The sequence below is a fragment of the Anoplophora glabripennis genome, unplaced genomic scaffold (genome assembly GCF_000390285.2).
Source record: "Anoplophora glabripennis isolate ALB-LARVAE unplaced genomic scaffold, Agla_2.0 scaffold858, whole genome shotgun sequence".
Classification (NCBI taxonomy): Eukaryota; Metazoa; Arthropoda; class Insecta; order Coleoptera; family Cerambycidae; genus Anoplophora; species Anoplophora glabripennis.
Window position 1 is genome coordinate 24,955 of NW_019417125.1, and position 13,844 is coordinate 38,798.

The 13,844-nt window shown below is 29.6% G+C and overlaps 1 protein-coding gene across 1 annotated transcript in view; it reads left to right on the forward strand.

The window, feature by feature from the left end:
- The window catches only part of LOC108912777 (Y+L amino acid transporter 2), a 35,776-nt gene extending 23,660 nt beyond the window's left edge, over window positions 1–12,116 (forward strand). Inside the window, exons 3-5 of the mRNA XM_018718156.1 lie at window positions 3,185–3,444; window positions 3,736–4,060; window positions 9,180–12,116. Coding sequence (XP_018573672.1) covers window positions 3,185–3,444; window positions 3,736–4,060; window positions 9,180–9,581 — 987 coding nt within the window. The 3' untranslated portion in view covers window positions 9,582–12,116. The remainder of the gene's footprint in view (window positions 1–3,184; window positions 3,445–3,735; window positions 4,061–9,179) is intronic.
- Window positions 12,117–13,844: the final 1,728 nt, after the last annotated feature.

Sequence of the window (13,844 nt, forward strand, 5' to 3'; positions counted from 1 at the left end):
TGATAAGTAGAGATACATAATTCATGTCCCATTGGAATCTTACCAACTTTAAAAAATAATTAATTTATATTTTCAATGTTACCTTATGTTCCAAGAAAAACTTAACTCATTGCGGCTTTATACAGAAACACATGTTTGTATGTATAAGTTGATTATGAAAAAAAAAATTGTTTGCACGTACACATGCAATTTTTTTTCGAGATCTGGGAGGAGGCTGTCCTTAGTTTAATTTTTTCCGCAAATTTTGTTCAAAATTTTTTTTTTCCATGTAAATTGTCTACGTGGGCTCATAAGAAACAGTATGAATGAAACATTATCAAAATATGACAACTTTAATTTTTACCAGCCGTCGAGTTTTTATACAAATATCAGAGACAACCAACTATACTTTGAGGATAGCTTAGAAAAGTTGCTGAGGATCAATTTGAGTAATGCAATCGTTACTACCTAAGTAGGTACATATCTAATTCCTAATTCTACATTAATGGAAAACCTGTTAGTGTTACAAACATGCATTGACCCGGTTCTATTTGATCCTGAGGCAATTCTGCAATAGTCTTGAATAAATTATTCTAGTTAACAAGGTTACTTAAAATTTCAGAATTAACACCTACAGGAGTCAAATCATTCGAAAAAAATTAAATAAAAAAGATTCTACTTAGAACCTGTCTCATAAATTTGCATATTGAGACGATTTTTTTGAGAATTTTTTGAAAAAATACGCCACTCTTTTTCAAAAAACCCTTTTTTGGTTAAAAATTAAAAAACTCGAAAAAATAAAAATGTACCTATTATTTTTATATATTTTTTTTTATTAAACTACATCCCAAAAACGCAATGAAAAAAATAGTTTATGATATCTTTAGTTTTTGCTAAGTTACAGGTATTTGAAAAGTTTTTACCCAAAATATTCAAATACAACTTCTTGAGGAGTTGAAATAAAAATTTGAAAAAATTCATTAAAGGTACTCTAAATGGGTACTAAATACTCGGGAAAATATGTGGGTATTTAAGAAAACTGACAATGATCGACATGTCTTGAAAACTACTGATCAGATAACTACATTCTAAAAACTGTGTTAATTTTCAGTGGCTGCTCCTGTATAATCCAGGCGTATTGAATATCAGTTTAAACTTGGAAATAAACATTATCATGAGTTACTTTTAATTGTCCAAATTTTATTGTTGTCATGGTAACGACTTAGAAGTTATAATTGGAATATGAAACCACTCTAAAATATTTTAATGAAATTTTACTGGTATTGACAGTTAAGGCCTTGACAGTTAACAACAATACATGTTTTACGATAAAAATATTGTTTTCAGTTTCGCCAGTGACAGTGGCGTGCACACAGGCGCGTCTCTAAATATTGTTAAAGAAAAAAATGATACATCACTGATTTTCTTAAAATAAAAATTACTTTTGAATTCCTCCTTGACTGTTTTTCTTATGACACCCCGTTTTCGAGTAAAAAAAATAAAATCGATTTATTGCATGGCGTAAGTCGGTTTCAATAATTTGAAAAATAGCAGAAATTATGCACTTAACTGCTTCACACTCAAACTCTCAAAGTGACACCTAGTATTAATTTTGTCAAACAATAACAAAAACGAGTGCACAGCCAACTTGCTAATTTCTGTTTAGATTGTAAATAGTGAATATAAAAATTGATAAAATTTTTTTAGACTGATGTTAACTGCGAGGAATAATTTTTTGTAACAAAATTGGTACAAAAAAAAGCTGAGTGCATAATTTCTGCTATTTTTCAAATTATTGAAACCGGATTACGCCATGCAATAAATCTGGTCAAGACATAGCAGCGTTGTTTTTCGTTTTTTGTAGTAGTAGGTTGTTTACTGTCATAGTGACAAATTTTACATATTTTTCGAGTCCGATAAATAAATCTTGCAAGCCTGTCCGATTGCTTCCCAAGTTATATACCTGCTCTAATACAAAAATACAGTCCACTAACAAAAAGGGTCTTTCATTATCAATACAAAATCGATTTTAATTTTTTTACTCGAAAACGGTGCGTCATAAGAAAAACAGTCGAGATACCTTTTCTCTTCTAAATTGAACAAGGAATTCAAAAATAATTTTTATTTTAAGAAAAATCAATGGCGTATCATTTTTTTTCTCTAAAAATATCGAAAGACGTGCCTGTACGCACGCCACTGGTGAAACTAAAAACAATATTTTTATCGTAGAATATGTATTATTGTTAACTGTCAAAGCTTGTAAAATTTTATTAAAATATTCTGAGCGGTTTCCGCAATATTTATAAATTTGCATTTTTTTATTAAAACTTTATCACCCTGTAGATCAGAAACTAAGCGTTTCCGGAATATGGTATATTGAAAAAATATATCACAAATCACTTGCACTAAACCTCCTGCAAGGAATGCATCCACTTAACAAACACCCATATTAAACTTTGTAGCCGTTTTTTTTTATATAGAAATGTAGATAGTTGCTTATAAAATTAGTTTATTTGTTACCTTTAGGGTGCCGGCATTTTTCCCGTGAAATTCGATATTTTTTAGGGGTATAATTTATATATACAGTGTGTCCCCGGATGGGGTTCCACCGCACTCTTGTAAACTTTTTTATTGTTGATTTTTAGAGAAAAAGTATATCTTGATAAAAAGTTTTACTTATCTTGGGAAGCCATGGGCATTAATCAAATATGTAATAAAATATACAGGGCGTCCAAAAAATTTTAAAATGTGAAATTTTCTCTAAGCAAGGTGCCTTTAATTTTTGTTTTCATTAAAAACTGTATTTACCAAAATTTAACAAAAAAGAACTCAAGAAATGTTTAAATACAGGATTTAGTCAATAAAGAAGAATAATCACACTTTTTATTTATCCATCATTGACCCATCAGGGTCTTATGTATACAAGTCTGCTGCGTTCTATGGTTTCAAAGAAAAAAGGTTTTCTTGATCAGTATTGCCTGATGTAATGACCATTATATATGTGACTCCGGAACTCTCCGGTCGTTTAAAGGTTAATCTTGTTCAATATGATGTCGCTAACATCAATTTGAAACAAACTATCGAGATGACCCTTTAGTTTCCATAATACACACGCTAGATTTAGATTAGAAAGAAAAAACTAAATATTTTCTTATTTAATGATATATTTCTTACACTTATGAGCGATTAAACATTTTTTTTCTAGGTAATAAACTGCTATAACGTTAAATTGGTGACAAGGGTGCAGGATATCTTTACAGCTACAAAAATTTTTGCATTATTAATAATAGTTGCCGCTGGTATATATTATTTATGTACAGGCCATGTTGAACATTTCAAGGATCCTATGGAAGGAACCAAGTGGCAACCAGGATATATTGCCCTAGCTTTTTATTCAGGTTTATTTTCTTACTCAGGGTGGAATTATTTGAATTATGTTACTGAAGAACTACAGGACCCGTACAGGTTAGCAAAAATTTGTATTATTATATTGAGCAGACTAAGTCGGGCTACATGAATACTTTATTTAAGAAATAAATTTGCTATAACATAAAAATGATTAAACACGCAATACTCCATAAACAGTGTTTCATTTGACAAATTGTGTGACAGATTAACAATTGTTTAAGAAAAAAGTAAAAAAGTTCGGAATCAACAAATTTTTCTGTTTCTATTTATTAAAGTATTATTTTATCAGTCCCAAAAAAAAGATAATTTATCTTTGCGGTCTAATAAATATGTTTATATTTTTTGCAGAAATCTCCCTAGAGCAATATGCATTTCCATGCCTGTAGTAACCATAATTTACGTTATCACAAATGTAGCGTATTTTGTAGTACTCAGTAGGGATGATATATTATCCTCAGAAGCAGTTGCTGTGACATTTGGAGATAAAATGTTAGGATCCTTTTCGTTCCTGATGCCTCTGTTTGTTGCTTTTTCTACATTTGGATCATTAAATGGAGCGATTTTTGCTTCATCCAGGTTATTCTTTGTTGGAGCTAGGGCAGGGCATTTGCCTCGAGCAATATGCCTCATTGATATTAAAAGACTGACTCCTGTCCCATCTTTAGTGTTTATGGTGAGTTTGCTATTATTATTCACTAATGCGCTATTAAAATTAGTAAATAATGAACCATTAAAATTGAATAAAAGAAGGTCGATGATCTCCACGTACTCGAAGCTTAGATATAACAATTATCTAATTCCACTGATTAAACTGAAATGGCACTCTTGTTTGTGTTACATTGTTATCATTGTTAAATTTTTATTGTCATTATATTATTCTATCTCATCTCGACAGATGCAACAAGTAGAAGACTTACATAAAAATTATTATTGCAAAATTATTTACAAACATACATGTCCATATAGAACGTGAAATTCATAGATAAGATACAAGTTGTAACACTACAATTAAAATGTCGTCCAAACTTAAGAATATTTTCTTATATAAACATTTTTCCTTAAAGTCCTCATTTGCCAAGATGTTAAAAAATAATATCATCTGATTCATAAGAATATAAGAATTTTTAAGATAGTAAATAACAGGATATTGCAATAAGGGTGACATTTTTAAGCTTAATTTGTAAAATCATTTAGATATATTCTATTTTTATCCAAACGTATAAAATATTGTTAATTTGTACCAAAATGATAAAACCTGTGCAATAAAATCAAAAGATATTCAGTAAATTTACATTACAAGAATGACAATATTTTTTTCCAGTCATATGTTATAATTTTGGAGGAAAATGGTAACTTCATATCTATAGTCCAAGAGAATTAAGCTCAAAACCTTCGAGATATGGCTGTTGCTTGACGTAGATTAGATATTAGTAAAAATCGGTCGAAAATAATATAAACAATGAAAATATAAGGTTGCGCCAAGAAAAAAAGTTGTGCTATTTGCAGAAAAAATTAAAANAAACTTAAGAATATTTTCTTATATAAACATTTTTCCTTAAAGTCCTCATTTGCCAAGATGTTAAAAAAGAATATCATCTGATTCATAAGAATATAAGAATTTTTAAGATAGTAAATAACAGGATATTGCAATAAGGGTGACATTTTTAAGCTTAATTTGTAAAATCATTTAGATATATTCTATTTTTATCCAAACGTATAAAATATTGTTAATTTGTACCAAAATGATAAAACCTGTGCAATGAAATCAAAAGGTATTCAGTAAATTTACATTACAAGAATGACAATATTTTTTTCCAGTCATATGTTATAATTTTGGAGGAAAATGGTAACTTCATATCTATAGTCCAAGAGAATTAAGCTCAAAACCTTCGAGATATGGCTGTTGCTTGACGTAGATTAGATATTAGTAAAAATCGGTCGAAAATAATATAAACAATGAAAATATAAGGTTGCGTCAAGAAAAAAAGTTGTGCTATTTTCAGAAAAAATTAAAAACTGCAAAAATACTAAAAAATCACGTGGTTTTTCTAACATTTTCCAATATAACTTCTTAAATATGTAGTTTACAGAAAAAACTATTACTGATGAAATTGTTTGTTATGAAATTTGCTATATGACAGAATTGTTTTGATACCTGTGCATTTCATATTTTTGTTGCTAGATAGCCAAAACAGCGTGAGAAATTGATGAAAATCGGGGTAATTTTGAAGAGTCCAACTGATAGGTAAGAAATTGTCCAATTCTACTATAAATGTAGATGTAAGTACTTTAAAGGATTACAAAACTAAATCCCAAAACTCGATCGAAATCGGTCTGATAGTTTTGGTATGAGACAATTTGTTACTAAATTTTAGTGCGAAATGTCGTTATTTTTTTGCGTCAGTGCTGAGGTTAAAGTAAGGCATTTTAATTTGCGCTGATTTTTTTACACATACTTGGACTCTTTAACTATCATATAGAATCGTTATAATATTAATTTTCTTTTTTTAAATAATTTTTGAAGCGATTTCAAAAATTCGAAAAATTTTGACTTTATAAACAAATACTTTCGTGAAGCGGTTTTGCGGGTTGGAATATATACCAGAGTACTAAAAAATAGTTCTCGGAAATACTCTTAACTTGAAAAAAAGAACGTTCAAATCGGTCATATAAGTTCCGAGATATAAAGTGTCAAAGTCAACAAGCGCTTGCTGCAAAACTACATAATGTAACAACAACAAAAATTGAATTTGGTAGGTTTTTTAAAGAACTTTCCGTATGTGTTTTTACAAATATGACCGCACGTGTGCTTTTTATATGAAAATTCAATGAATATCGTTAAGCCGAGAAGAGGGGATGAATTATAGAAATTGAAATCGTGCGTTCAAAGAGCGCGCGCGCTTCGGCGTTCAGTATCTCGGCTTCTATGCATATGGCTCCGATTTTGATGATTTATTTTTATTCAATTACCAAGGTTTCATTAAAATATTATAAAGCCCTTTTCGATCTATTACGACTAAAAATTTTCCACATTTTGTTGTTATACTGTATATTCATGTAAATAATAATATCGATGGTAGGATATAGGTACATAATCCTCTGTTACCAGGTATTTGTTTTAATAATGACGTGGTAATAATGTTTAAATAAAATCTTGAAATTTTTATTTAATATGTAATTTATTTATTGTATTCATATAATACAGAAAAAATATAAATACAAATAATTATTTATTTATGTTTACAAAACGTGTATATTATATTTTCATAATCATCGTATTATTAAAGTTTTTCACTTTTTTACATCATTGGTGTTTTCACTTATAATATCAGCATTTGAATACGTATCGTTGTCCATTATTTTCAAATCAGTGTTTAACTAATTGTAAGTAGATACCACTGTTAAATTAACAGCAAATAATGACTTATGGTTGGTTAATTTGATTTTTTAAATTTGCCTCCAATTTCATAGTCATCCTCGCAAGAAAATGATCATTTTATTTATCACAAAATCCGTCAAAAACAGAAAAATTAGAAGATAGGTATAGGGAGGTGTAATATGGATATATGTGGAGTAAATTTCTACAACAGATTTTTATTAAATATACAGGGTGTCCCATTTAGAAAAACCAAGTTTTGGCGGTTCGGTCAATCAAATTCGACAATAAATATGAAATTGAAATAGGTCGAAGACCATTAGACCATTAGAGATACATATAGGGAAGCTTTATAAAAGTCCTCTAAAAATATGCGTAGAATTCAAATATACAAAAATATACAGGATGTTCCATTTATAATAAGCAAATAGGTGGCGACTACCGGTATAACCGGAAGTACTACAACAATGGCATTATTTTATTTAAACTCTAAATAAAACCTCCAAAACCACCAGGTCAAAAATTTTCAAAATTCAAATCGAAGTAGTCTCCGAAATATTCTAATGGGTCGTCACCGCATGACAGCCTGTATAATGAATTGCAAAGTGCGATTTTTAATTGTTTACTAAAGGAAGAAATTTTTGAGAGCGAAATCAGCAACTATGCTATAAAAAAGCTTAATACATTTTTTAATAATGCGATGATACGTTTTATAAATATCAAATAATAATTATTTGTATCTGCATTTTTTTCTATTTTATATGTAAACAATAAATAAATTACATTAGGACATAAAAATTTCAAGATTTTAAACATTATTACCAAGTAGTTATTAAAATTAATACCTCTTAACAATAGTCATCGATATTATTTACATGAATATACAACAATGAAATGTATGAAATTTTAAGCAGTCGTAATAGGCTGATAAGGCTTTATAATATTTCAATGAAATCTTGATAATTGAATTCCTCTCATTTTGCTATATCGATTTAAAAAAAATCATCAAAATCAGAGCCGTAGAAGCCGAGATATTGAACGCCGAAGAGGGCGCGCTCTTTTTGAACGCGCGATTTCAATTTCTATCATTCATCCCCTCCCCCCGGTTTTGCGGCTCAAACGGTCGGTTTGGCGATATTCATTGAATTTTCATATAAAAAGCACACGTGCGATAATATTTATAAAAGCACATACGAAAAGTTCTTAAAAAACCTACCAAATTCAATTTTTGTTGTTGTTACATTATGCATAGTTTTGCAGCTAACGCTTGTTGACTTTGACACTTGATATCTCGGAACTTATGTGACCGATTTGAACGTTCTTTTTTTCAAGTTAAGCGTCTTTCCGAGAACTATTTTTTAGTACTTTGGTATATATTCCAACCCGCAAAACGGCTTCACGAAAGTATTTGTTTATAAAGTTAAAATTTTTCGAATTTTTAAAATCGCTCCAAAAATTATTAAAAAAAAGAAAATTAATATTATAACGATTCTATATGATAGTTAAAGAGTCCAAGTATGTGTAAAAAAATCAGCGCCAATTAAAATGCCTAACTTTAACCCCAGCACTGACGCAAAAAAATAACGACATTTCGCGCTGAAATTTAGTAACAAATTGTCTCATACCAAAACTATCAGACCGATTTCGATCGGGTTTTGGAATTTCGTTTTGTAATCCTTTAAAGTACTTACATGTACATTTATAGTAGAATTGGACAATTTCTTACCTATCAGTTGAACGCTTCAAAATTACCTCGATTTTCATCACTTTCTTACGCTGTTTTGGCTTTCTAGCAACAAAAATATTGAATACGCAGGTCTCAAAACAATTGTGTCTTATAGCAAATTTCATAACAAACAATTTCAGCAGTAATAGTTTTTTCTGTAAACTGCATATTTAAGAAGTTATATTGGAAAATGTTAGGAAAAACACGTGATTTTTGAGTATTTTTGCAGTTTTTAATTTTTTCTGCGAATAGCACAACTTTTTTTCTTGGCGCAACCTTATATTTTCATTGTTTATATTATTTTCGACCGATTTTTACTAATATCTAATCTACGTCAAGCAACAGCCATGCCAATGTGTAATTCTTCTGGACTACTATACCAGTGGTTATAACCGAGATTTAATATTTTCTTATTGAATGCCATTTTGTCCATGTATTATACACAGAAAATTTTGATTCAGTATTCTTCATTTATTCAGAAGATGTTTTGAAACATATTTTCAAAAACTTCAGCATACTGTATCTCAAAAATAATGGCTACAAGGGATAATCTGATAATCATTTTGGAAGAAGAAAATGTTCCTTCATTTTTGCACATTGTGGTGTTATATCCTGAATATTTGTTTTCTATAAGCTTATATTTCAGTTGTCTATTTAATATTAATTTTATTTATGTTTTATTTGTTTTAGTGTATTATAACGCTGGCTCTAGTGATAATAGAAGATGTGTATACTCTTATCAACTATGTTTCTTTCGTAGAAGCTCTTTTTATCGCGCTTAGTGTAACAGGACTACTTTACATGCGTTGGACAAGACGTGACTGGAATCGTCCTATTAAAGTAAACATTCTTCTGCCTATAATTTTCTTCATAATCTGTGCCTTTTTAGTAACATTTCCTTGTTATGTTAGTCCAGTTGAAGTAGTTATAGGCAGTTCGTTTATAATCTGTGGCATACCAGTTTATTTCATAACTATCGGCTGGAAAAATAAACCGTATTGGCTCAGTAAGATTTTTAATGACTTTAACAATGGTTGTGCGAAGTTGTTTATGTGTGTTCCTGCAGAAGACGACCTCATAAAAGATCTTTAACATTATTGTAATACATTAGTGTCTTCAACTTGTATAGAATTTGTGCCTAAACTACACTATGTATAAGTACTTGGGAGTTTTTTCACATTTGGAGCAGTACTGATGAAACATTTTAAACGATTATTAAATGTTTTTAACATCTAATTCAAATTGAAAATTTCTAAAAGTACTTAAATGTAGTACCTACAGAGAAAGTTTTGTAAATTTGATAATCATGCAATGACATATACAGACCCCCAAATTGAGTATATTAAATATCAAATTTTATGGAAAGATTTAATATGTAGAGCTCTCCCTGGATTCCCTGTGTGTGCCATTGTAAACAATCAAAATTATTTAAAATAAGTTATTGTAAATATAAAAAAATCTAGTAATTCGACAGTGCATTACCATCAGCAGTAAAGCCAATCAGTATTACAAAATATTTGAAATTATTAAAATACGTTTCTTGTATATCTATTAACCTTCCTTATTGACAGTTTTTGTGCGAAAGTTTAATGAAAAATAAAATTAAAATTATGTACGAGGCGCTATCGTCTAATACAAATGCAAAAGTATATTTTGCAACAAGAGATGAAGATGTCGTTTTTTTCCTGAATTAAAGGACAGTTAACAAGTTCACAAAAAGTATTTCATCTTGAGTAGAAAATGCAATTTTCTCGACTGATATAATTCATGTTCAACTTAATTCAATATGAACTATTATTCAGCAACATATGAGTTAAATTGTTAGTCATTTCCACAGCGGCAAACATTCTATTCAGAATTGTCACTCTCACATAGAAAAGGACATTATTTGTTAAGTAAGATATTATTTTAATTAAATTTTGGGTTTTTAAAACAAATATTCTATTGGAATTCAATTAATTTATGTTCATGTAAATTTAGTTAGTTTAGTGTTTTAAGGTAGTTATATCCCAAGTACGGAGTTCAAATAGAAAACTTTCGAGCAAGTCTCATATTTGAGTCAATTAATTTTTGACAACTGGCAACATTATACACATGGAGACTACACAGGGAGCACGAATTCCATGTAAACAAATATTTTACCAAATTAGAGGGCGCTAGTGTCCCACATACCCCGAAATAGTGGAGGGGTGATAAAGAAAGCGGCAGTTTGAATTAAAAATCAATCATGTCGTTTTTGTGATGTGTTAAAAATTTTAAAATAAATGATGTAGACTACTTTGAATTAGATAAATAAATCAATAAATATTGAAAATATGTCAGTGTACAAGGAACACTAGTGACTCCACCGGTAAAAACTATAAGTAATTTCTACTATTACATTAACAAATTTTGTCAATTTTCCCGTATGAGTTTGTGATCCTTGTCTAGTCTCTCTGGTCGTACAGATTGCAGCTGTGTGTGAGAGAGAGATTGATGGAAACTTATATTTACGCGACACAAGGTTAAGTTAGATTAGTGTTAAATATAGTAGATGCATTACAATCATTTGGTACATTTTAAAAAAATTTTGCAGGAATCGTCCTTATTGTTTGATTTATTTTATTAGTTCCTTTAGACGAAAAACGCAAACTGAAACGTCAAAATTTTTTAGAATATCAGCACGCAAACAAAATAACCTTTCTTCAATTCACGTTTCATTTATCTGAATAATCATATGAAAAACTTTGTGGTTTGAGAATTAATATCTTTAATCCTAGCTGGTCAATCCTTTCCAGATTGATTTCCGAATTGGTCTTGCTTAAAATTTGAGCAATTTCCCGAATGGGGTTATTTAGCTACAGCAACATTTTAATCGTAAGGACAATATTTTTTGAGGTGGCGCCATTCCGGATTCTGGATTAGTTTGGAGGGTAAGTCAGTATACTGAGTTACAGCACTTAGGCCCCATTGGGCTCTTTGTGCATCCTCCCAGCGAAAGATCAGCTATCCTGAACCGTCAACCAAACTATCAAGGAGGAAAAGGTGATGGCGTTGCTCAGGGGGTCTCCCTGATGTAGGCCATAGAAGGCCACCCTTCTCCAAGCACGGATTCTCTCGTTGACGAGACACCAGTGCACTCGCAGAGTACTACACAGAAAACTGTCTCGTCTTCCTGCTCACAATCTATAGATAAGTGTTTCGCACTTCCTCATGTTTCCTTAACCAAAGAAGTGGCGCCACTAAGCCTATGCTAAACATAGTCAACTTTGATTAAGCATAACTCAGAAACTATGTGGTAAAATGTGCTGAAATTTTGCAAAAGTATCTATCAGGTGAATAATTAATTACTTATACTCAAAGTTTCGTAATTATCTTGAATATTGTCGATTTAGGTGATAACTACCTTAATTAAAAAACTTAGGTATGACATTTTCATCTCTAGAGATAAAACAGATAGCTAATAAACATTTTCATCCTGAGAGAAAAATGTTGCTTTCATATTGACTATACTGTGAAAAAATTGTTACTTTCACAGATACTAGTTCCTAGAAAAAATATTTATGCATAAATATATTTTTTTGTATAACACTTGATGTGCTTTAACGTTGGCAAACAAATAATTTTCTTAAATACATTGCATTCTCATCTTGCATTAATTTCAAACTTTGAAGTATTAATAAAATTAATTTTATCATTTAATCTAAATTGATATGTTTTCATATAAACAAATAACTTATTAATTTTAGTTTATCTTTTTTAAATATTTTGTTACACTATAAATTAAATAGTTAAAATAATAGCATTAATATTTTATTTTCAAATTATTTTTAAACATATTTCATACATATTTATTTTGTTTTATATTTATATATTAAGCAATTTTTCATTAAATAGTATAATACCTTCTTACTATTTATTTTATATAAAAAAAATTCAAAAATTATTTATGCCAGCTTTATATATTATTGTTTTCAATAATTAAAATTATGCACAAATATAATTTATCTTCAATTTTTTGTATTGTATTGTATTAATTTTATTTTTCATTAAATAATTAATAAAACATGTCTTACTAAAGAAAGTATTTATGAGTATAGTTCAACACTCTTAAACAAAAATTTTAAAAAATGCATCTGTTTCTGGCATTGACCTGATCTGTAATTCATATGTGATTTATTAGTATGTGATGTATTATCTATAATGTTTACCTCCTGTTTTTCCATTATTCTGTTTACTACATTAAAAAGACATAATCATTCCTTTTTTCTTTTATTCATACTATATTCATTCCAGGAGCATTTGTCAACTGTTCTAAATACCTACTTCATATGCAGAGAGCAATGGTGTATACAGTTAGTTTTTATGTACTGTTAACTTATATCAAATTTCTCATTATAGAACTAGATATAGGTAGAATGAAAAAAAATGAGAGGTCAAGCCACTGTATACACCACTGGCAGATAGATTATATACCAGTGGTTATTCTACGTTCACTTTAACTAAAATGTTAGTTAAATATATTGTTTCGAATTTATGTAATTTAGAGATAATTTATTATTTATGTTACATATTTTTGTACATTTTTTCATGTGATGGAACATTATTTAGTTAAATAAAATATTTATTATAATTCTTTGAGTCTTATCTTTTCAACATCCTTTATTTGTAGCATCCTTAAGGAGTTACATTACCACTCAGGAAAGTGGTATGAAAATATATAATTTAGTAGAAACATTTTAATTTTATTGTTTGTACATAGTGTTTAGTGACGTTTTGGATGTGAAAAGTCACATAAAAATGGATAAATGAGTCGTCATTTTTCATTAATTTTGGAAAGTTTCTGTAAGTATACCTACAAAATTGTAAAAAATATCATCTATACAAGTATCCTTACATAAAAATAACACTATATGATAACTGTTTATCTGCAAGCCGTAAAAGAATGTCAAAATTCACGGATGTTTCGAATTCTGCTCGAAGCTCCCCAGACGCTACGAACGGTCTTCTACCATGCCAAAAACCCGATAACAACTTCTGAAGACACCCAGACGAAATCCCACTTTTAAAATTTTCAAGAGGATGGATCGACACCAAAGCCGTCTCCCGCAAGACCTCAGGGTCGAATTATGGTCGAATCTATTTAATTTTAGATAACCAACTACTACCGACAGACCATACCAAGAGAAGATGCAAAGGTTGTGAGCCAAAATGAAGTGTAGTTGAATCAGACCATGCAGCAGCCGTTCGACCGAGAGAGATCCACCCTGCCCAGAGCCGGTTGGTTAACTTATGGTGAGGCCCGGGTCTACAAGCTCTACACAGGCCCTTTCTAAAAAAACAAAAAAATGAATAGGTTTTTGTTTAATTCTAAAT